The sequence below is a fragment of the Brachyistius frenatus genome, unplaced genomic scaffold, assembly GCF_029030835.1.
Source record: "Brachyistius frenatus isolate BFR_SWC_R1_liver_20210118 unplaced genomic scaffold, ASM2903083v1 Contig_169, whole genome shotgun sequence".
Lineage (NCBI taxonomy): Eukaryota > Metazoa > Chordata > Actinopteri > Embiotocidae > Brachyistius > Brachyistius frenatus.
Window position 1 is genome coordinate 46,964 of NW_027210768.1, and position 22,588 is coordinate 69,551.

General features: G+C 41.4%; 3 protein-coding genes across 3 annotated transcripts; all 3 read left to right on the top strand.

Annotated features, from left to right (window-relative positions):
* Window positions 1-1,009: 1,009 nt before the first annotated feature.
* On the top strand, window positions 1,010-4,610 carry LOC138631925 (syndecan-2-B-like). Its single transcript, XM_069717124.1, has 5 exons — window positions 1,010-1,145; window positions 2,608-2,692; window positions 2,814-2,875; window positions 3,005-3,119; window positions 3,207-4,610. Exons 1-5 carry the CDS (start codon window positions 1,080-1,082, stop codon window positions 3,359-3,361), a joined length of 483 nt encoding a protein of 160 aa, XP_069573225.1. The 5' UTR covers window positions 1,010-1,079; the 3' UTR covers window positions 3,362-4,610.
* A 516-nt stretch (window positions 4,611-5,126) lies between these two features.
* On the top strand, window positions 5,127-16,176 carry laptm4a (lysosomal protein transmembrane 4 alpha). The gene is made up of 7 exons (XM_069717116.1): window positions 5,127-5,291; window positions 9,025-9,145; window positions 11,001-11,077; window positions 12,155-12,277; window positions 13,289-13,384; window positions 13,672-13,770; window positions 15,177-16,176. Exons 1-7 carry the CDS (start codon window positions 5,163-5,165, stop codon window positions 15,249-15,251), a joined length of 720 nt encoding a protein of 239 aa, XP_069573217.1. The 5' UTR covers window positions 5,127-5,162; the 3' UTR covers window positions 15,252-16,176.
* Window positions 16,177-16,906: 730 nt separating this feature from the next.
* matn3a (matrilin 3a) lies at window positions 16,907-22,506 on the top strand. The gene is made up of 6 exons (XM_069717140.1): window positions 16,907-17,072; window positions 19,243-19,818; window positions 20,817-20,942; window positions 21,376-21,465; window positions 21,656-21,725; window positions 21,833-22,506. The coding sequence occupies exons 1-5, from the start codon at window positions 16,907-16,909 to the stop codon at window positions 21,709-21,711; spliced, it is 1,014 nt and encodes a 337-aa protein (XP_069573241.1). The 3' UTR covers window positions 21,712-21,725; window positions 21,833-22,506.
* The last annotated feature ends 82 nt before the right edge of the window (window positions 22,507-22,588 follow it).

Consider the following 22,588-nt stretch of genomic DNA (forward strand, 5'->3'; position numbering starts at 1 on the left):
GCTTGTTGCATCATTCCCAAGAAGACTCATGGCTGTACGAGCTCAAAAGGGTGCTTCTACTCAATACTGAGCAAAGGGTCTGAATACTTATGACCATGTGATATTTCAGGTTTTCTTTAATAAATTTGCACAAATTTCTACATTTCTGTTTTTTTCTGTCAAGATGGGGTGCTGAGTGTACATTCATGAGAAATAAAATGAACTTTTTTTGATTTTAGCAAATGGCTGCAATGAAACAAAGAGTGAAACATTTAAAGGGGTCTGAATACTTTCCGTACCCACTGTATGTTTGTGCATTTAACAAGGATACTTACTTTTCAGTTTATGATTCTACAGCCTAAACCCAAAACACAGCTTATAAAATATGCTTTTATACACATCAAATGACCTAATACAAAACTAAGTTTCCCCAGCACATTACATTAATGCAAATACCACATTAAAACTTTGTGAAATTGGTCAATCTGCATAACTTTTAATGCTTCTTGTAAGCAGACTCTTGAATATTGTACTCGGAGTACATGGTGGTATTTTATTTCTGAAGTCAGTGAGCGCTTAATATGAACCAACATCTTCCTGAGCCCGTTTCACAAACTACAAAGTATGTAGTCGACAATGCCTTGTGGATTTTGGTGTCTCAGACTGTTTTTATCCGCTTAAAGTGTTCAACTAAAATGATTTAATGGAAAACAATTAAATTGCATGCAATTTTGTGTAACAAATAGTATCCATTTGTTTTCTCTCGTTTACTACCAAGATAATCAATTTGCAAGATAACCTATTTGCGTCCCACCTGAGACTAAGGTGTTACCGAGCCCCATGTTGAGAAACCACAGGTGGAATTATTATTATTGTTATTGTTATTGTTATTATTTTAAGGATGTCAGTTGTTAAGCTGTGCTACCTGTTATCAGCAGGACATCATAATGTCCTGGTTTTATAGATGGGCGGATCTTTGCAGCCCGTCCCGTCCCGTCCCGTCCCGTCCCGTCAGAGGCTCGAGGTTCAATCAAAACACCTTCGTTGATCCTGGTGAGACGAAGAGGACAAAATAAAGTGGACATTAACTCAGATCAAACATGTGGTTATCTGTGACAGCTTCTTTGATATTAGTTTTGGGGTTAATGTCTGCGAGCAGCACGTCGGTGAGTCATTTTGAACTTGTTGAAGCGTTTTAAACAGCTGTGACGTTCAGACTCTCTCGTGCTCACCTTTCGCACTTCCGGATGTTAGTCAGCGTCTCCTCTTCATTTCGTTGAAGGCTTTTCAACATTCAATATTTTATACAAGGCATGTTTTATTTGAGCCGATAATACTGTGATGGTACGAGCAGTCAAAGCCAGAAGTGTCCATGTCACACTTCCAATTTTGTAGATTAAAGTCACGTGATTACAGAATCTTACACGTAAGCCTCGTTGTTTATCTTAAACATATTTTTTTTTCTATTGTTGGCAACAACAATGTTGGTGAAAGCAGTGCCCAGTGCTACACATACAATTTGTCCTTTTAAATGTTACTCTACTAAAAGTGGCATGATCCAAAGTGTATCAAAAGTGTAAATACTCATTTATTGCTTTATACTCTACTGTGCTTTTAATCTATGAAATTGCAACATCTAATTGCTTAACCCTTTAGTCTCCAGGCTGAAATCGACAGAATTTTTCTATATGATTGATTATGTTAAGGTATATAACATGCTGATTTTCCCATAAAATGTTTAATGTCCTATCAAATATATATCTTCTAGATGCCTTCCTCTTTATTTTCTATCTACACTTTCCCCCAAAATTCAGCTTGACATATTTCATATCTTGAGAGAAATTGGAATTTCCACCAGAATTTAAAATGAAGGTCCGGGGTTTGATCGATGTTTGGGAGGATCAGTGTGGGTTTCTAATGCCTGAGGCTCTGGCATAACACTGATTATAACGTGGTTTCTGTATAAATTCTTAATCTGTAAATTAAACTCTGTGTTTAAGAAGAGGAGCATATTATGCTGTGAACTGTAGTGCAGTTGAAATGTACAGTAAAATACAGCAGGTTGGAGGTACATGTGCTTAAGAATAAGAATGTGGTTATTACCTTGTTGCTGTTCTGTTGGGTACAACATGATGGTTCAGACCACAATAAGACAACATGTCTCACTCATGAGACACATTGTTTATATCAAGGTTTCAGTGTGTTCAATATTTCTGGTTGTATTCGTTCATTACATGTAATTAACTGATGGTAACATATGTTGACAAGCTGTTTTTCCCTGATGAGATGAATTATGTTGCTCTTTCTCTTGCATTTATTGCAAGAGCTGTGTTTTTGGAAGTTTTATTGACTTGCCAATAGGATGGAGTGATATTACCATTTCATGTGATTTATTCGTGTGATCTCTTGAGTCACTCTGGCTTTGACAGCAACAATGTACATTTGAGGCTGTTACACCTCAGAGGGACTTTGTAGCTTTGGCATGATTCATTCCTTTATTGCTGTCTTTAAGGAAAGTACCTTCACTAGCTTCCTTCACTTCTTGTATGTTTTTTATGTCTCACAATGGGACAGGAAACAGCATTGTGGTCTTTAAATATCCTCATTCATTTTTCTCCCTGAAACTAGCTTTCTGCCCCTCTGGTGGACTTGGAAGGATCGGGATATGACCTGGACAGTTCCGGTTCTGGTTCAGGAGATGGGTCAGAACAGGGTAATTCTGAGTAACATGTTCAGTAACTATTCAGTGTTTATGATCCACTTTAGTATCTGTTGTTTGTGTTTAACATTTTTCTAAATGTACTCGCAACATATTTCATCTTCTCTAACTGCAGTCTCATCGGGTGTTATTAAGGACCAAGCCAACAGGAAAGATGGACACATTTTTGCAGCAGATGTAGGTGCACGAAACAAAAATGCTCCCCATGAATGGCATATGACTTGTTTTAATGAGTCTCACTATGTCTTCATCTCTTAGTGTGGGTGGCAGAGCAGGACAAAAGTAACTGTTCCTCTTTTGTTGTAGGGTTCCTCAGGCCTGATCTTTGACGGGACACACGAGCCTGCAGGAGACACCGGATCTGAATTTGTCATCCTGGCAAACAACAAGAGTTTCTTGGAGCACAAAGAACTCCTTGCAGGTACTTTGAAGTATGATATACTGAATTTGACAAAGCTGTAAACTGTGAATTTGCATTGTAATCACTCATTTGTGTTTATGTTTACAGCTGTTATTGCAGGGGGGGGAACAGGAGTTGTAATTGCAGCTACACTGGCAGCAATATTAATCTACAAGTGGCAAAAAAAAGACGAGGACGGATACATTCCAGGGCAGCTGAAGGATTCAGATGAAGGTCATCACAACACGGAAGAAGTTGTTTAACTGTCTCCGCCTCTGAAGACTGTCATACATACCAACATTTGTTTTATATCTTCATGCTACTGGGCCAATTCCTGCACATGCAGCGAATGTAAATGAGTTCTTAGTTTCCTCGTGTTTTGTAGGAGGGAAGAGTTAATGATTTTCTTGCACTTAATGAATATAGCTGTTGTAATTCATTGATAATTTATTCATATTTACGATAAAACATGAAGGAGTCCTTTCTTTAGTGACCTTTTAGTTGCCTATCTTTTTTTAATATTTGAAACGGCTTCATCGTATACAGAGTATAGTAGTAGCTAGCACTGAGGACACTGAGGTTATATTCTGTGAAGATCAGTTTATAAAAATAGTCTACCAGAATAATGATCAGTGAATAAATTGATGTTTATTTTGACATTTATTTCTAGCTTCAATGGTGAAATTGACCCTGTGGTGTATATGATCTTAATTCACTTCAGGTTGTGGTTAAAAGATGAACAAAAATGCAATATTTGATTAATTACTTTGTTATATAATTATTTTAAAGTGGCAGCTGTTGTTGCTTAGTGCACACATTCTTGTAGCATTACCATTTGAAAAACTATACCTTTAGAGAAAGCAGGCAAAAACAACAACAACAACACTTTATCCTTGAAGGACCTCTTTTGCACTGAACGCCCTTTCAATTATTTTGGCAGGTTTGACCTCCTCTCAGGACAGAAAATTATTTTCACTGATATTTTGACAACTCACAATGGGAAAGGCACAAATAATAACATTAATGCCCAAATAATTCCATCTTGATTTTTCCGTTTCCAGATGGCAGTTTTGTGTATGTTGACTCTGTCACACTATCATGGCTACTGGGACACTTGAAGAGATGAGAGCCATCGTTAATGTCGTTAGTAACGCCTCTGCCTTTCCTACAGGTCAAAATATCTGCACCATGTCTCATGTATTAAACTTTAACAAGTGTATTTGGATGTATCAAAGTTGCATCCAGGTCTAATGGCCTCCCCATTTCTAAAATACTGGCTATAGTCTTGATTATACAAAAAACATTTGGCCAACTGGGAAAGCTAAAAGTTATTCCCAATTACAGTAATCTTAATAATCCATGTGATATAAAATAGGGGGTACATAGTACATTGAATGTAAATGTCAATGATTGGGTAATGCCAGTTGCTGTAACACAACACATAATCTTGCCCACATATATGTGCATATATTTTTGTATTCCATAATTGTTCATAAAAGAGCTTTGTAACAACTTTAACCTGTATCTCATTTGTATACATCGACAGTAGCGTATATGCAAAGTCTGTTCATATTTGAATATGACAATGAGAGGGTATATATGTATTATATTACAAGGTGTGTGTGACAATATAATACAGTAAACTCATTTTATTAGTTGAAAGCCTCAAGTTTTAACACTTTGAGTGAGGGCTCAAGATGGGGTCACTTATGAAGGTAATTGCTTTCTAATGTAGGCAATTTAAGTGATTGCAGTAATCGTGGTATAATTTTCACAAATGAATTTGGCATTAATTTATTTGCGCAATTTATTCTTATCCTTCAGTTCCCCTTTGTGGCCCCAGGAGAGTTTAACGTATCATCAACAGATTATTTAATCGAGGAATGAACATTAAGGGAAATTCAAAGTCGATTGAAGCTGATTGGATTTAGCTTGCAATGTCATCACGGCTATTGGTTGAAACTCCTGTCACTCAGAGCCGCGGCCCCGCCCCTTCCGGCCGGTGTTTGTTTTTGTTCGCGGTGGCCGTCACACAGTTTTCTCTTCCACCATCAGCTCGTCCCGATGTTTCTCCCGACGCTCGTGGAGGACATGCATCATTTCAAACCCAGTCGAGACAGACTGTACACCACCAGGTGTTGCGGGTGCTGCCATGTCCGAACCGGGACCATCATCCTGGGAACCTGGTACATGGTGCGTAAGATGGCTCCGGAGCGGGTTGAAGCTAACGCTCGCTAGCGCTGCTCGTCGACCGTGTCGAGTCTGCTGAAGGAACAATTAGCGCGTTGAACTCTACTCGGACGACGTTCAACGTTTCTGAGAATGTTTTATGAAACGTGTCAGGAGACCAAACCTGAGCTGAGATTCATGTCCGACTTATAACCGTCGTTATTTGTCGAGTTACGGTTGACCCAGCGCTAGGTTAGCATTAGCCTGCTACCGCGTAGGGTTCCGCGATTAATGTCTGCAGTTACAAGTTTTTAGAGAATCTAATAAATATAAAACATTCACAGATTAATACATATCAAACATTCACAGATTAATACATATAAAACTTGTACAGATTAATTGGGAGGATCCACATGTTTGAAATCTGACATTAGTTTCACTGTTATGTTCCGATATTCGGTTTTGTTGTCAATTCAAAACAAGCTCGAGATGGAAGATTCCACGTTGACAACAAAGGTTCACGTGCTGCTGATAATCTGGGATTATTATAATCATGATGATAATCTGGGATTATTATAATCATGATGATAATGAGATGGTTCAAAGTCGTTGATATTGAGGGGCTGTATTTTATTGGCCCACCGATAGTTGTCCTCTGAACGGTCCTCTCTGACCGGTCCTCTCTGACCGGTCCTCTGAACGGTCCTCTGACCGGTCCTCTCTGACCGGTCCTCTGAACGGTCCTCTCTGAACGGTCCTCTCTGACCGGTCCTCTGAACGGTCCTCTGACCGGTCCTCTCTGAACGGTCCTCTGAACGGTCCTCTCTGACCGGTCCTCTGAACGGTCCTCTGAACGGTCCTCTGAACGGTCCTCTGACCGGTCCTCTCTGACCGGTCCTCTGAACGGTCCTCTGACCGGTCCTCTCTGAACGGTCCTCTGGCGGACAGCCGCTGAGTTGATCCTCTTCTCGTTCCTCCATCAACATGTTCCAGGTTTCGGTTCTAAAGTCGCTCCGTTTGTTTTCCAGCTGGATTTCAGAGACATTAAAGCATGTGAGTCCTCTGTTGGTCTGGTCGGACCCTCTCAGTGAGTCCTCTGTTGGTCTGGTCGGACCCTCTCAGCGAGTCCTCTGTTGGTCTGGTCGGACCCTCTCAGTGAGTCCTCTGTTGGTCTGGTCGGACCCTCTCAGTGAGTCCTCTGTTGGTCTGGTCGGACCCTCTCAGTGAGTCCTCTGTTGGTCTGATCTGATTGGACCCTCTCAGTGAGTCCTCTGTTGGTCTGATCTGATTGGACCCTCTCAGTGAGTCCTCTGTTGGTCTGGTCTGATCGGACCCTCTCAGTGAGTCCTCTGTTGGTCTGGTCGGACCCTCTCAGCGAGTCCTCTGTTGGTCTGGTCGGACCCTCTCAGCGAGTCCTCTGTTGGTCTGGTCGGACCCTCTCAGCGAGTCCTCTGTTGGTCTGATCGGACCCTCTCAGCGAGTCCTCTGTTGGTCTGGTCGGACCCTCTCAGTGAGTCCTCTGTTGGTCTGATCGGACCCTCTCAGCGAGTCCTCTGTTGGTCTGGTCGGACCCTCTCAGTGAGTCCTCTGTTGGTCTGATCGGACCCTCTCAGCGAGTCCTCTGTTGGTCTGGTCGGACCCTCTCAGCGAGTCCTCTGTTGGTCTGATCTGATCGGACCCTCTCAGTGAGTCCTCTGTTGGTCTGGTCGGACCCTCTCAGCGAGTCCTCTGTTGGTCTGATCTGATCGGACCCTCTCAGTGAGTCCTCTGTTGGTCTGGTCGGACCCTCTCAGCGAGTCCTCTGTTGGTCTGATCGGACCCTCTCAGCGAGTCCTCTGTTGGTCTGGTCGGACCCTCTCAGCAAGTCCTCTGTTGGTCTGGTCGGACCCTCTCAGTGAGTCCTCTGTTGGTCTGATCGGACCCTCTCAGGGAGTCCTCTGTTGGTCTGGTCGGACCCTCTCAGTGAGTCCTCTGTTGGTCTGGTCGGACCCTCTCAGCGAGTCCTCTGTTGGTCTGATTGGACCCTCTCAGCAAGTCCTCTGTTGGTCTGGTCGGACCCTCTCAGCGAGTCCTCTGTTGGTCTGGTCGGACCCTCTCAGCGAGTCCTCTGTTGGTCTGGTCGGACCCTCTCAGCGAGTCCTCTGTTGGTCTGGTCGGACCCTCTCAGACCTCTTGTGATAGAACAACCAGATAAACAGCTGCTGAAGTCTGCAAATAACTTGTTTTTTCCTTTTTTTTTTTTAAATTTTTTTATTGATTAACCAACTGATTATTATTATTTTTTTTAGATTAATATATCAGCTGTTTGGCCTTTTAAAATGTCAGAAAATGGTGAAATATGTTGACTCGTAGACCATTAACAATGACTTGAAACGATTACCAACAAAGTTCTGTCAATCAACTAAATGATTAATCAACTAATCATTGCAGCTCTATGAAAATGTTAACTGGTCAATTTCAGACAGGCTGGAAACGTAATGCGTCAGCCAATATAACATCTCCTTCAGTGTGTGTCAGGCTCAGGTTTATTTTAGAGGCTGAACGGATTTAAACCAAAAACCTTCTTATTCAGCTCTTATAAGGTGTTTGCAAAATGGTAGCTATGATTGCTGCTAACGCTTAACGTTGCCTGGCGAAATAACTTTTCACATTTTTGCCATTTTGGGTTTAATTCTTTCACTTTGTGCTTGTTGCTTTGGTTTGAAGCTATGTGAAGGAGCAGTTGTGAAAAATCCTCAGTTACAGTATTGGCATTTTAACACCTTTAAGCCTTATTAGTTAGGTCTTAAGATAGATACTAAGAAAACAAACCAGACACCGTGCTGGAAGATGATGTCACAGCTTTAATAAGGCTGTGATGGTCATGCAGGTAAAGCTGATCTTCAGCTTCCTGTGCTTGTGCTGCTTTGAAGTTATGAGAGTGGTGAATGTTTTGCCCTCAGTTGTTTCTTGGCCTAAAGTAGATCCTCAGCTTGCAGTGTTTATAACCTCTTCACCTAAATAATCTGGATTGACACTCACCAGATCATTTAATCTTCTGCTTTCCCAAATCTGTACTTATCGACGTTGTTTGAATACAAACGTATAAACTGCTAAACACTAGCGCTCCGTTTTTGGCATAAGAGTTAAATCCTGCCTGCATGAACACACATTTTTGGCAGCAGTTGTAGTTTTGTGGTGTTAGGATTTGGCTGAATGCTAGATAAGATGTTGACCTTGTTTTACAGCTTAATATACGTTTTCTTTCTTTTATGTCATTCTGTATCTGCTCTGTTAATTTCACTTTAACTTTTCAGAAGTTATTTGCTTGTTTAAAGGGCCATTCCCGTTCATATATGTTTATTTCCTCTCCAAAGTATAATTGTCCTATATATATATATATATATATATATTTCTTTCAACAATATACTGTATCTTGTGAATGCAGTGCTTGAATGTGGGCGTGTCCTTGTGCCCTTGAATGGTTCTCCCTCACAGCTTCATTCCCACAACATGATAAAGTAACCATGTCAACAACAACAAAAAGGGGGTGATAAATTGCTCTGTAATGTTGCCTATATTTCAGTCTCTGCAAGTTGAATTTCATGAAATACTGACCAAGTGAAATCAACGCCTGCCTGGAAAGTAGGAACTTAATCTTAAATGTATTCCAAAAATGGTTGCTAATAATGTGAAAGCACACAGTAACTGAATGTTCCAGGACTATTGTAGTAACGTAGTTTTTAAAAAGCTTCTTCTTTTCTTTTGCTTCTCTCAGGTCGTCAACCTGTTGATGGGCATCCTGCTGACTGTAGCTGTGACCCACCCAGAGAACGTGCCCACCATTGACTTGCAGTATGAGGTCATTGACCACTACTTCGCCTCCGACAGGATGTCTGGTAAGCAGCAAAATCTACACGAGAATCATTTCATCATAAAAACTAAACTGATCTGATTTATAATCAGTTAATTACATGTTTACACATTCAGTAACGGTGGGTCTTTGTGTCCTTTAATGATAGCAACTTGGCCACAGCGACATCAGTGGAAAAATATTCACTGTGTTGGATTAAGAAGTTTATCCCTGCCTTTCCGGTTTAGGGCTTTATAGCCACCCATGTGCAGCTGTTATTCTGTGGTTGATCATGTGATTCATTTTCCACTGGGAGATCAGCTGACTGCAAAACAAAACAACTCATGAGGAGAACAGAACTGTTGAATTTGTTTACTTCCTGTCTTAAATGTAGTTTGTGGTGTGGCGCCAGTGATGTCGTTCCTTTTGTATTTCCTCAAATATTTATGTTTGTCCAAGGTGTTTGTATGGGTGTGTGCTGGATCAGGGCTGGCATGACTACCAGAGTGTGTTTTTCTGTCTAGCTGGCTGTTGTTTTGTTGGTTGGCTTGGTAAAGGCCTCTTCATTTTCTAAAACAGTGACTCAGCGGGAGAGCAGGGGAAATGAAACGACCTTCCCACCGTAGGCTCCTGCCAGCACACAGAGGGCAGGGACAATGTTAACGTTCAGACTGGTTGAGTTGTCATTACTCCTGACTGTTCGTGCTGCTTCTTCAATCTGCACTCGTTTCATTCCACAATCCAGGCCAGGTTTAAAAGTTACGTAACAGGTAGAAAGAACATATGGAAATGGTCCCAGGCTTTTAGTTTGGATTAAGCCGAGCGTTCGTCTTTGAAGATCCCCATCAGACGTCTTTAAAATATGCAGCTTTTTTTCTCTTCTTAAAAATCCTGAATCTGGGAATATGCATTTATTTTTTTCATTTGAAAAAGTTTATGAGCTTTAGTTCGGGTTTAGGTTTTCACACCTCATCTGTCTAAAGCTGCCTGTTAGATGAGGACTGGCTTCCAAAGTACTGGTGATGTCACAAATCCTTCTTTCGGCATATTCAGCAGAAGAATTTAAAGACCTCACAAGGGGCTTTAGGAAACTGACTGTAAAAGAAAAAGGTTTATTCTCTACATTTTCTGACATTTTATTGACCAAATTATTAATTAATGAATAGAGAAAATGATCAGCAATCATCAATTGATAATGACAATAATTGTTAGTTGCAGCTATAAGTAATCATTAATAGTAATATAAATGGAAGGGAATGTATGAAGTCTTTGAACAAAACACCCTTTGCCCATTAAAATCCTGAGACTAAATACACTGCAAGACGTCGCCGTTACAAGAAACAGAACTCTTTTGACCTGAAAAAAAAAGATCAATAAGTTTTGAAATTTACATGCGCAAAAAAAATGGCATGTCATCAACTCCAATGTGTAGGCTGTTTTTTTTTTTTTTTTTTTTCTCGCCTCCTGAGAGATTCATATTTCGACACACGTTGTTCTGCCAGAGCTCCTGAATAACAAAAGAATTTGTGTGGACCGCATTGCTGCAGCAGATCTCTCACAAGCTTCTCCAGTGCAACAGGCAGGATAGTTGAGGAGGCGAGAGGCTGAGTGATGGAGAGAAAAGAGGATATGAAAGGCAGACCTTTTACTTATCTCGGACTGAGTTTCATTGTGTATTTAGCAACACCGAAGGGGAGAGGCTTAATGCTCCTCACAGCTGGCCTTTAAAACGGAGTTAGCTGGAGGCACTGTATGCAAATCAAGCTGCCTCAAAGAGCACAGGCAAATACCCATTCATCCACACTCACGACACATTTACACTTAAGGCCAAAGCTGTATTAAGTTTTGAATCTTTGTCTGTATTTAGTCTTGTGTATGTCCTCTCACTTTCTCCCCTACAGAAAATGCCTGTGTTGGATTTGCCATCTCTCTCTTGATGCTCACTATCAGCGCCATGATGGTGTATGGAGCCATTACTGTAAGTGTGCACTCTGGATATGATGCCTTTTTTAAAAAAAATTCTCTTTGACAGCCTGCACTATATTTAAATTGTGGTTTCTTATGCAAATGTGTAATCCCAAAATATACATGCTTGAAAGAAGCTTTCAGGTATAATAATAGCACCAGAGCTAAAAGGTAAGAAAGTCATAAGAAGAAATACCAAAGCAGCCTCCCTGTCTTTTTTGAACTCTTGCACGTTTTACCTGGATGTGGGACTGTAGCACCCTGTGCTGTGATCTCACTGCCTGTCATCTTCACCTCACAGGCCTGCCTGATGGCATCAAGACTTACAGGTTTGATAGACTTTTGATGTGGACCTGCATTAAGCTGCTAGTTGGGATGACTGCACAGTTCAAGTATGACGCATATCTGCAGACTGGGAGCACTGAGCATGCAGAAAGTCTGTGCACGAGTTATACTTTAGCTGTGCAAGTACACACTCCCAGACAAATGTAGCAGATACCCCTTTACCAGTGTAGTGTGGCAGGGGCTCCCTTCATATACCCCCTTTGAGCAATGATCATAATATACAAAAAATATTTGCAACATAACGTAGGAATGGACTGAAGTAGATTTTAGTTAAAGCCGGAGTAAACTGTGCTGTTGGTAGAAAGAACAGTGAGAATGCCCGTAGAGTTTCTTGTGACCCAGTAGGAGGACCACTTCGCTGATTTTAAACCATCTCTGAGTACTTGTCATATTAATACAAGCTGATATACTCAGTTATAATGTCAGCCGTCACCAAAGGCTCTTTTCATTTCCCCCAAATCACACCTGGTGTTACAACCTGAGCAGGAGGACAAATATTTTAAATCCCAGAACCATGAAAAACAAGGTTAGAATTTGATACTGTTTTTCTTGCTGTTCAGGATCTGAGTGCACCCTCAGCTGTGGGATTTGTAGATGGTCATGAAACCTATCTTCATGTAGGAATGTTAATCTTACACTTGTGTCAGAAGATAAGGTTTAAAGAGGCATTGTGGTCCTTCCAAAATAAAAAATAAAAATCTGCCCAAAGGAGTAATTTGTCTTCATCTGTTTCCATCTTCCTCAGCACCGTGATGGCTGGCTCATCCCGTTTTTCTGCTACCAGTTGTTTGACTTTGCTCTGAGCTGCCTGGTTGCCATCAGTTCTCTCACCTACCTGCCGAGGATCAGGGACTACCTGGACCAGCTGGTCAGTCCCAACAGTGCAAAGTCTGACCCTGTTTGTTGATGTGATCTCAGTCAGACCGCATCCCTCGCATGTTTATTTCACCACGGAGACTCTTGACGACACTTTATTCTGGCTGTGTTTGAAATCAGCCCTTTGTTCACTTATTCATTACAGGCAATAACTAATTCACTTATTCATTACAAGCAATAAATAGTTCACTTATTCATTATAGACAATAAATAGTTCACTCATTCATTATAAACAATAAATAGTTCACTCATTCATTATAGGCAATAAATAGTTTGTCATTAGAGAGTGGTAGATTGAGATTTTGACATGAATCATTTTGCACAATCACTGACAGATGCTCGTTGTATTTTTACATCCTCAAAATGGAGCACATTGCATTGTGGGATTGATAGCAGGAAGGACTGTACTTTTAGGTTTTGTTGTGGAATTTTTCAGGAAACCATGAAACCATGAAGTGGATAAATTTTGACTTGAAATTCAAACACTAGAATAAAACAACAGACAGTAAATGTAGTGCACTGTATAGGGCTGTTTTAATTTGATTGGTGTTTATTTAAAAGACTTACTCTATTTTTACCACAAGTCTTATTTGGCTTTAGATTTTTTTTTTTTTTTTTTTTAAAGTGTCCTCTTTCAAGATCATATTGTTGGAATTTTAGAGTATTATTCCACATTAACAGAAATTGAGAAGAAAAATGTTTAAAAAGCAAATGAGCTTCTGACTATTCTGCTATCAAGAAATCCCTTAAAAATAATTAAGAAAAAGGCGGGTGGTAAACTACACTGTGTTCATAGCAAATTGTATTTTTCAATCAGTGTTTTTTTTTAATCAAGAAGAAATCCTTTAGATGCAACATCAGCTCACAGTCTCAGTGGAGATCATTAAGGTTCAGGGTTTTTTTCTTCTCGTATTGATTAGATGGAACCGACAGTGACGCGAGCTTAATGAGCATTAAAAAGCTTCGTGGAGTATCCAACATGGTTTGCTCTTTTCTTCCTCAGCCGGATTTCCCATACAAGGATAACCTCCTTTCTCTGAACTCCAGCTGCCTGCTGCTCTTTGTCTTGGTCTTCTTCGCCTTCCTCATCATCCTCAAGGTGGTACTATAACTTATTCATAGCCAAACATGGTTTATTTAGTGTGTTTGTTCATTTGTTCCATGCCCTTCATCGTGCCTTCAAACCGCTCTGATGTAAAAATGTAGTTTGATAGATTTTATTATTATTCTGAAGATTCTCATTATTTTGAGACTTGTGCTTATTGACCAAAATGTTAGATGATGCAGGGCCAAGATTTCCTTACTTTAGCTTAATACACAGATCTGTCAGACTGTATCAACTGTAAATGTACAAACATGTTTTTTTTTGTGTGTTTTTTTTTCCAGGCTTACTTGATCAACTGCGTGTGGAACTGCTACAAGTACATCAACAACAGGAACATGCCAGAGATTGCTGTCTACCCCGCCTTTGAGACTCCTCCCCAGGTACGCCAGCCACCTTACTCTCACGAACAGGAAGTACCAGCACAAAGACACACCAGCACTGTGTCTCAAATCACATACTGATGTACTAACACTCACCATTTTGGGAGCCTGAGTGCATTCACACTGTCAAATATGGAAACATGCAGTTCACTTTCAGATACCAGCATGGTGGACTCCAAACGGTCCACAGACTGAGTGTGAAACGATGGACACTTTTCACCCTTTAGTGGTTGCTTATATGGCTTCGTAGCAGAAAGAGAGGGACCAGAGTTGTAGTATTTTTAGCAATGCTAGTTGTACCCGTCCACACAGCAGTGTTCACAAAGTACCACTCTACTGTTGTTGGACAGAAGCCATCAGTGTGTTTATTTTGCATCTGAAACAGAGAGCTTGAAAACAAATTCATTTCTGGGTTAAAATAAGCCAACAGGGACGTTGGCGGGTGATGCATTCAAAGGTTGTGGTATTTTTGGATGGATGGCAGATTGGAGATAACACTGCCCAGTGGAAATTCACGCACTACAGAAATAAGTCTAAGAAGCATGTAAGAGTACCACATGGGAGTGTACTGAGGGAAGTACGTCATGTGAAGAGCAGCTCAGCACCGCAGGGTGGGGAGTATGTAATGCTGAAGTGAAGCCAGCAGGCGGCACACCGTCCTCACACTCAAGGTCTGATGGGCAGAGAGCATAACCTGTGCATAAAGTAGGCCTTCCAGCAAATAATAGTTCAACATGTCAGGAAAGAAACATTTGTGATTTGTTAAGAATTATAATACACAAGTTGAGGTTCATTGTTTCCATCATTTATGAAAGAAGTCTGAATGCCTCAAAAAAAGATGTTTAATTGTTGCAAGAGTACAAACTTTATCACCGTTCACACTGAACTAAATTCTCTAATGATGAAATAAATTCAGAATTAGGATTAAAACAAACCCTTTTTATTATCAGTTAAATTGTATGTTATTGTCTCAATTAATAGTTTGGAAATGTATCTTGTTTTTCAAAACCCAAAGCTCGTCAGGGCGGGAAACCCTTGAAGACAAAAACAGCAACAAACATTCACATTTTAGAAACTAAAACCATTTTTTTTTCTGTATTTTTGCTTCAAAATGAAATCTCATCTCTAATTAAGTTTCAGAATAATTTCCGGTTAATTTCGTTTCAGTTGACGAACTGTTTCAGCTCTGCTCAAAATATGCCCAGATTAATAAGGTGCAAATGAGTCCTTCCTCGGTATCACGTCTAAAAAACTAAATATTTGTATCAGTTTATAGCAACAGAACATGACTGAATCCAGAACCTTTTGCTCAGAAGCGTTACTGTTTATTACGAAGAGCCTGCTCGGTGTTTTTCTGTCCAGTGAACCAACCTCGTGTTTTTTTATTTTTGTTCCCTCTTCTCCAGTACATCCTGCCCACTTACGAGATGGCAATGAAGATGCCAGAGAAGGAACCACCTCCCCCTTACATGCCGGCCTAAGCACCAGTCCTGTTGCCAAAACACACACACACACACACACACACACACACACACACACACACACACACACACACACACACACACACACACACACACACAGCCATCATATGCATTCCTACATTCCCTCAGTAACCCTTTCCGATCACCATTCCCCCCCCCCCCCCCCCGACTTACTGTGTATGGCCACCGAAGATGTTTGGTTCAACCTTCCCGCTGTGTTTCTACAGAGTGTATATAGAGTGCCATGGAGATATGAAAGGAAAAAAAGGAAATTGAAAATGTGTGTGAAAATGACTGAATAAATGAAGTGTTTTAAAAGCGACAGAAGAAACCGTTCCCCGCCACCACCCTCCTCTTGCCTTTTTTATGTCTTAGTAAAAGGGATATATGTGAAAATTAAATTGCTTGAGATGCTCTCATCAATCCAGCACCATCCCATCAATAGATTGATATATGAAGTGTAAAAAACAACCAAATAGGACAATCCACTTATTATAGCTCTTATTGTTGAATTGTGTTGCCGTTTTCCCCTAATTATCAAGCCTTAGACTATTCCATCTCAAATCTTGAATGGAGTCTGTAGCACATGTTTTTGTTTGTTATTTATTTAGCTTTGCTGTGGTTCGGTCCCCCCACCCCCCTTCAGACACCACCATTACCACCACTCTCTGCTGCCCCGATGTGTTAGCAAAGCTAGTGAATCGTTGTCCAGCTGAGACGGTGAGAGAGCGAGCAGAGGGCTCTGATGATGGGTCTCTCTCTCTCTGCTCCTGTCTCACCTGACATCTGGAGCAAACAGCTGGTCTTGTGAACATTAGTTGTTGCATGCTTATCAACACCCCTTCCTCCCATTGCTTTACTGGTAATATGATTTTATCCTATAGTGGAAATACATTTGACTTCAATAAACGATTCAGAACAATAATATATTCTTCTGACTCTTTTGTTCATGTCAGATATGCTGGACGGAAACCAACAGAGATGAATAGCAAAGGGCTGCTGATAGAAGTCTTAAACGATCTCACCTCTGGACTCTTGTCTTAAATTAACATTATTGAGTTGGCACCGTTTTAACTGAAAATTAACAAACTTCCTTTTTCTTGGTGCTTTACAGTTTTTATCTGTGTAGGCTGTAAAGTATCTGCTGTGGATGCTGAACAGGCCCCGAGGTGAGATTGTTGTTTTGCAGGTGCTATTTTCAAGGTCAGAAATAAATATCTTATCATTTCATTCAGTATCGTGAAGGAGTTGGCTGCCAAGTACTTTCAACATAAGTACGAGTGGCTTTGTGTGTAGTATATACTTCACGTCCTCTCAACAGAGGGAAATCGTGTACTCTCTACTCTACATTTATTTCAGTTTAAGTTACTTTTCAGATGAAGATTGGACACAATGGAAAACATTTTAAGTTACAAAGATGAAACCTGTGGTTTAGACCGAAGGGGAGCCGGTCGTTTCAGAGACCCTCCTCTACATACCTTAGTTTACGGTGCCCTGAAGGTCCCGGCCCACCTCGGGATTGGCCAGACAGTTTGACGTGTTTCACTGACACCTCCTCATACGTGGAGGCGGTCTGACCCCCGCAGGGCTGAGCAGGATCCTGGTCCTCGGAGACGGAGAAGTCAGACCTCCAGGAGACTCTGCAGGCTGCTACGATGAGCTCTTTTCTCCGCAGCCTGCTGTCCTGCGCTGCGCTGCTGCTGTCGGATGTGTTGGCCACATACCACCTCGGCGCAGCGGACCCTCAGCTGATAGCCGCACAGAGTTATGCTCAAAGCAGAAATGATGGCCGACCGCCGATCAGGACTCTCAATCCAGCAAGTAAGTTCTCTAAAATATGTATATTAATTTTTCTGAAATAAAGTTTTAGTTCTGTAGCAGTTTCTGTGTGAAAACACCAGTGGCGGAAAGTTTTCAGGCACTTCTACTCAAGCCTATTTTATCATTTGCGTTTTATGCTGCTTTTTACTTGCTTGCAGAGAAACATATATTGTGCTTTTCACAGCCCTAGTTTTATTTTACAGCCCTAGTTTTTACAATATGATAAGCATATACAATTATTTTCATATATACAAGTGTTTCCCCAACATCTGGGATAAACTGTGTTTGGGGCTCCCTATCTCTTTTCAGATGTTAGCTTTAACAAAGAAGCAAATTAGCAATTGTTTCACTAAAATATATAGATATTAAAATTGAGAACAGGCCAAGAAAAGAAATACCCTTCAGATGAATTTGTTGACCCTTTGGAGGGTCCCCGACCCCTTTGTTATCGTCCACCACTGCCTTATAGCTACAGTAGCTTTTTATTTTAATGTCTTGACACCAACTTTGATTTGTTCGCATTAAATAAAGATTATGCGACTTGTTTGTAATTGAACTCATTAATTTTAAGAGAAAATATCAAAGTCTATAGCGAGTATAGATATTCTAGAATGATTTATTCAAACAATAAGATTAAAAGTGTTCTCAAACACAGCTGGCATGAAATCTAAAACTTTGGCTGGGAGGTTTCACAAGCACGTTACAGTTCGATCCGAGCTTGTTTGAAACACCTCAGTTGGCTGAAGAAAAAAACAAACACTCATGCTTCAACTAATCATTTGTGCTACTAAGAAAACAAAAGTGTCAACAATGTCAACTTACACTACTTTCCTGTTACCTTCAATCAACCTACTAATGTTCTCCATCACTTTTCCTTTCTGGTGGTTCTGTAGTTCACAGAAGTGATTACACGTATAGAGGAGGGTATCACTACCACTACCAGCCACCAAGGATCCCTCCACTGGGAGTGTATCGACCTATTCCTCTGTCTCCACCAGTGACCTACCACAGACCCTCCGTCCCCGTGCCGCCCTATCACCACAGGTTCAACGGCCCAGTGGCACCACACATGCATCACGTATACAAAGGTCTGTCTCCACCAGTAGCTCACCATCCACATTACAGAGTCAAAGGCCCCCCGTTCCCTCACAAACTGAAAGGTCCATGCCCAACAAAGTCATACCCAACAGTACCGACAACACCTGTGGTACGCCTCCCCACCGTCTTTGCAACTCTACCAAAGCCAACGGTGCTGCCAACGCTGCCAGCAACTACAGCGGCCCCGGCGACAACCACCACGCCAGTGCTGGTGACCGCTGTGCTGCCGGTGGAGACCACGGCTCCTGTGACGCTACCGGTCAGTACCCAAAGCGGCTTCATCACCACCATCAGTCCTGTGGAGACAGGTAGAATATTACCAGTCGGGTTTGTTTTGCAACCCAACCAATGCTCCTCAATGCTTTCCAGGTCAGATCTTTCTGTTTAAATATAAATGAATAGGTCAAAACTTCATGAAATACACACATTCTTTTTGTTGCTGAGAGTGAGATGAGAAGATTAGTACCACTCTCATGCACGTGAGGTAAATATGAAGCCGCAGCTGGTCAGCTAATGAGAGGACCACTATGCAAACATGCATTTAGAAAAATTATACAGAACTGAAACTTACCTCAAATTTTACAAAACAAAATGAAAAAGCATTCAGGATCTGACACCAAACTACAGAAATATAGTTCAGTATATGTGCATGCGATTGGACAGACGAGGGTCCTAACACTGTCTCCATGTTTAGGTGTGATGTCACTTTTCACCTGTTGGGCATCAAGCATCCTTTTCATTCAGGGAAATGAGATGAAAGGATATTGGCACGTCTCTGAAGGACTGTTGAAACTCTGAAATGATGCAGTATGTTACATACAGTATCATTTTAGTAGAACTACAACCTTTTATTTATGTTTACCTCTGCAGTGATGCACAACAGGTTCATTTTGTTCCCGTGGGAACATGTGTTGTGCATTTCAAAGTATTCTGTGCTCTGCTTTGGATGATTAACTGTTTTACTGTCACTGTGGAAGCACAAACAACAAGCTGAAATGTTTCTGTGTGATTCATGAACTGAGTTTTTAGTGTTAAATGGACTTAATCCTGCCATGGTTTGGTTGATCACCAGAGACAGACTCTCAGTGCAGGAGCCGTACCCTGGACCTGGTCTTCATCATTGACAGCTCTCGCAGCGTGCGTCCTGGTGAGTTTGAGAAAGTCAAAATATTCCTGGCCAACATGGTCAACACGCTCGACGTGGGCTCGGACGCCACCAGAGTGGCAGTGGTCAACTACGCCAGCACCGTCAAGATCGAGTTCCTGCTCAAAGACCACTTCAACAAACCCGACATGAAGAAGGCCATCTCCCGCATAGGGCCGCTGGCGGCTGGAACCATGACCGGCCTCGCCATCAAGACGGCAGTGAACGAAGCCTTCACCGAGCCGTCCGGAGCCCGGCCTCGCTCCAGGAAGATCTCCAAGGTGGCCATCATCGTGACAGACGGGAGACCTCAAGACCAGGTGGAGGCCGTGTCTGCTGCAGCCCGGGCCTCGGGCATCGAGATCTACGCTGTCGGGGTGGACCGGGCCGACATGCGCTCCCTGCAGCAGATGGCCAGCATCCCTCTGGAGGACCACGTCTTCTACGTGGAGACCTACGGCGTTATCGAGAAGCTCACCTCCAAGTTCAGGGAGACCCTGTGCGGTAGGACAAAGACGGCCTGCGAGACCTTTTCCCACCGTTAACTCGGGTTCTAGTTCCTCAGTAAGGGACACCTACAGTCTACAGGGGGGTTGTTGCAGAATGTGGAACCGCCACAGTGTTATTGGTGAAACAAACTCTGAAATGATGAGAACAAATGACCAGGGCAGAGGCTCTCAACCCCACATGGACTGCAGGTGTCGGCACTAGAACCTGCTTGTAGTTGCCAAACCCGTGTAAAGTTTTGGGGCCACGCAGCCTTAAACTTTCAGCTTCTTTTTCTTAAAAGCAAAACATATATATGGGATTTATTTGTAATTTGTTTGGCAATCAAAGCATCCACATGCTTTCATTGTGTCTCCTTAAAGTAATTTAAATGTACAGTGAAACCTCATTTTTAAAATTTTTTTAAACAAAGGAGAAGAACATGAAATGTCTGCAAGCAGATCAAACATTAGAAGCAAACATTGGCCAAATGGAAAGGCTTCAATGACTTTCATTTATTGACAGATTTTAAAGTTAGAAGTTTAGACCGCTGAGGCTTTGCTGTAAACTTGATTTGGTTTTCTGTGTTGATGTTTGTCTTTGTCCCCTCATTTACAAAGTCATGTGTCCATGTACTGTAACTGTCATAACTCTTGTACTTCAGGGTTCTGTGATTTTACCTGTGTTGTCCAACACAGCAAATGACCTTTGCTGAGATGTGGTGAATGTGTTTGAAAGGGCAGAGTTTTCCACCACACATGGTATATCACTGATATCACTTTTTTTGAACTCACACAAGCAGAAAAAATATCTCAAGTGAAAACCAGCAACATGTGTAGTAAAATAGAGTATTTTGACTCTTTTTGTCAGCTTATATCCTCCATCAGCTAGTCTAGTGCATTTTTGCAACCTTACCAAACAAGCTACCTGCCTCCTCTACTGTATCCTAGCACATGACACTGTACCCATGCTGCCATCTTGACAGCGGCATCCCTTAATCCCGGCTCATCCTATAGGTCTGGACCCCTGTGCCATGGGACATGACTGCGAACACATTTGTGTCAACAGCAACGCCTCCTTTTACTGCAGGTGCCAGAATGGTTATATCTTGAATGCGGACCAGAAAACATGTTCCCTGAAACGTAAGAACGTACTGTGGGGATTCCTGCAGCCTTTTTTTTTTTGCTGTGATGCTATTGCTGCTCAAGAGCTAAATATATATAAATATATGTGCAGAAGATTTTTGTCTTCTAAACAGGGCTTCACAACATCACAACCAACTGTGGCATAACTGCTGACTTCATAATTTACAGTTGATTGTAGAATTTGTTGGACAATTATCGGGTAATATTATAGAACGTATAATCTGTGGTAAAATGACCACGACAAATTCATCTTTTATCTCTACAGTTTGGACTTTTTAACCTGCTGTGAAATTGAGCTTTGGTTTGTTCTTGAACGGCAGCCTAGTCAGAAGAAAGTAGTGTGGGTGGTTTTCTGTGTGCCTTTTTTTTTATTTTCTCACTCTCGACATGAGCTGTCACGCTGATGTGAAATTTGCTTTCTCCCGCGAAGAGGTGAAGGTGGAGGATCCCTGTAAATGTGAAGCCAGACTGGCTTTCCACAAGCAAACGCAGGCGGCCATCCAGCAGCTCACAGCCAAGCATATCCTTTCTGTTGTTTCAGATGGAAGACAGTTTATTATAAACCGTCTCTGCAGCTCATTTCACTGAGCTGACAGGTGCTTATCTCTAACTGCTGTTACTGGTACTGGGATGTAATTCAGCCGTGTGTGTTTCTCCTTCCCTCTTCATCATTGTTCTACTGTCGTGTGTGTTCCCTTGACTGACCAAACTGGCCGACGTGTCTGGGAGAATGGAGCGTCTGGAGAACACGGTGGGCCGAGCATAAAGCTTTGCACACCAGTAAGTGTTGACAGCTTTTATTCATTTTTTTTCCTGAATGATTGGTAGTAAAAGCTTCCCTTTCACTGCACACTGTTTGACCGGCTGTTTATTTGCTTTCTGTACAGGCAGGGGATCAGTTCACTTCCAGTCAGAGTCACGGACGACTTCATCATGGACATGCGCTTCCTGTCATCCGCCCTCCTGTAAACTACTGAAAAGATTTCAACCACAGATTGAGTGAAGCTGTGATTCATAAACCAAAACTCCTCAGGTTCCTGGCTGACTCAGCATAAATATCTGCAATTAAACTTTTATAATTCATAATTTTTTTTATAAATTCTAAATGCAGCATGACCTGTTCTTTTTGAAACTGCTGCAGATGCAACGTAGATACCTAAGATGTGCTTGTATATTCTCCTGTGCATGAATATGAATTGTTTGCGTCCTTTTTGTACAAAGATGGATGTTGTATATAGTTGGTTTTTCATGGTAAAATGTCTTATTGGATTTACTTCAATTAGTAATTAGAATGAATGTGAAAAAGAATATGCTCTAGATCACCCACCCAGTAAATAAATGTTTTGGCATTAAGTATTTTTATATATTTTATTGATAGTAACCTTCCGGTTACTGGGTTTTGTACCCTCATGGTTGAAATGCACTTATTGTAAGTCGCTTTGGATAAAAGCGTCAGATAAATGAAATGTAATGTAATAATGTAATGTTAAAACTTTTAGACCGTCCAATTTTGTATTATATGTTAAAGATGGTAAATGTTCATCCCATGTATCTCTGAATATTATAAGAGGACATAACATTTGCTCGGATCTATAAATGTAATAAAGATGTAAAATGAGACAATAAAATAATTACAGAGAAGT

Bases quoted from the DNA above. Each gene is read 5' to 3' on its own strand.
- laptm4a (XM_069717116.1), top strand. From the start codon at position 5,163: ATGTTTCTCCCGACGCTCGTGGAGGACATGCATCATTTCAAACCCAGT. The intron at 11,078-12,154 runs GTAAGTGTGCAC...CATCTTCCTCAG, and splicing joins TGGTGTATGGAGCCATTACT to CACCGTGATGGCTGGCTCAT. The intron at 13,385-13,671 runs GTGGTACTATAA...TTTTTTTTCCAG, and splicing joins CCTTCCTCATCATCCTCAAG to GCTTACTTGATCAACTGCGT.
- LOC138631925 (XM_069717124.1), top strand. From the start codon at position 1,080: ATGTGGTTATCTGTGACAGCTTCTTTGATATTAGTTTTGGGGTTAATG. The intron at 1,146-2,607 runs GTGAGTCATTTT...CCCTGAAACTAG, and splicing joins TGTCTGCGAGCAGCACGTCG to CTTTCTGCCCCTCTGGTGGA. The intron at 3,120-3,206 runs GTACTTTGAAGT...TTATGTTTACAG, and splicing joins GCACAAAGAACTCCTTGCAG to CTGTTATTGCAGGGGGGGGA.
- matn3a (XM_069717140.1), top strand. From the start codon at position 16,907: ATGAGCTCTTTTCTCCGCAGCCTGCTGTCCTGCGCTGCGCTGCTGCTG. The intron at 19,819-20,816 runs GTAGGACAAAGA...CTCATCCTATAG, and splicing joins GTTCAGGGAGACCCTGTGCG to GTCTGGACCCCTGTGCCATG. The intron at 20,943-21,375 runs GTAAGAACGTAC...TCTCCCGCGAAG, and splicing joins GAAAACATGTTCCCTGAAAC to AGGTGAAGGTGGAGGATCCC.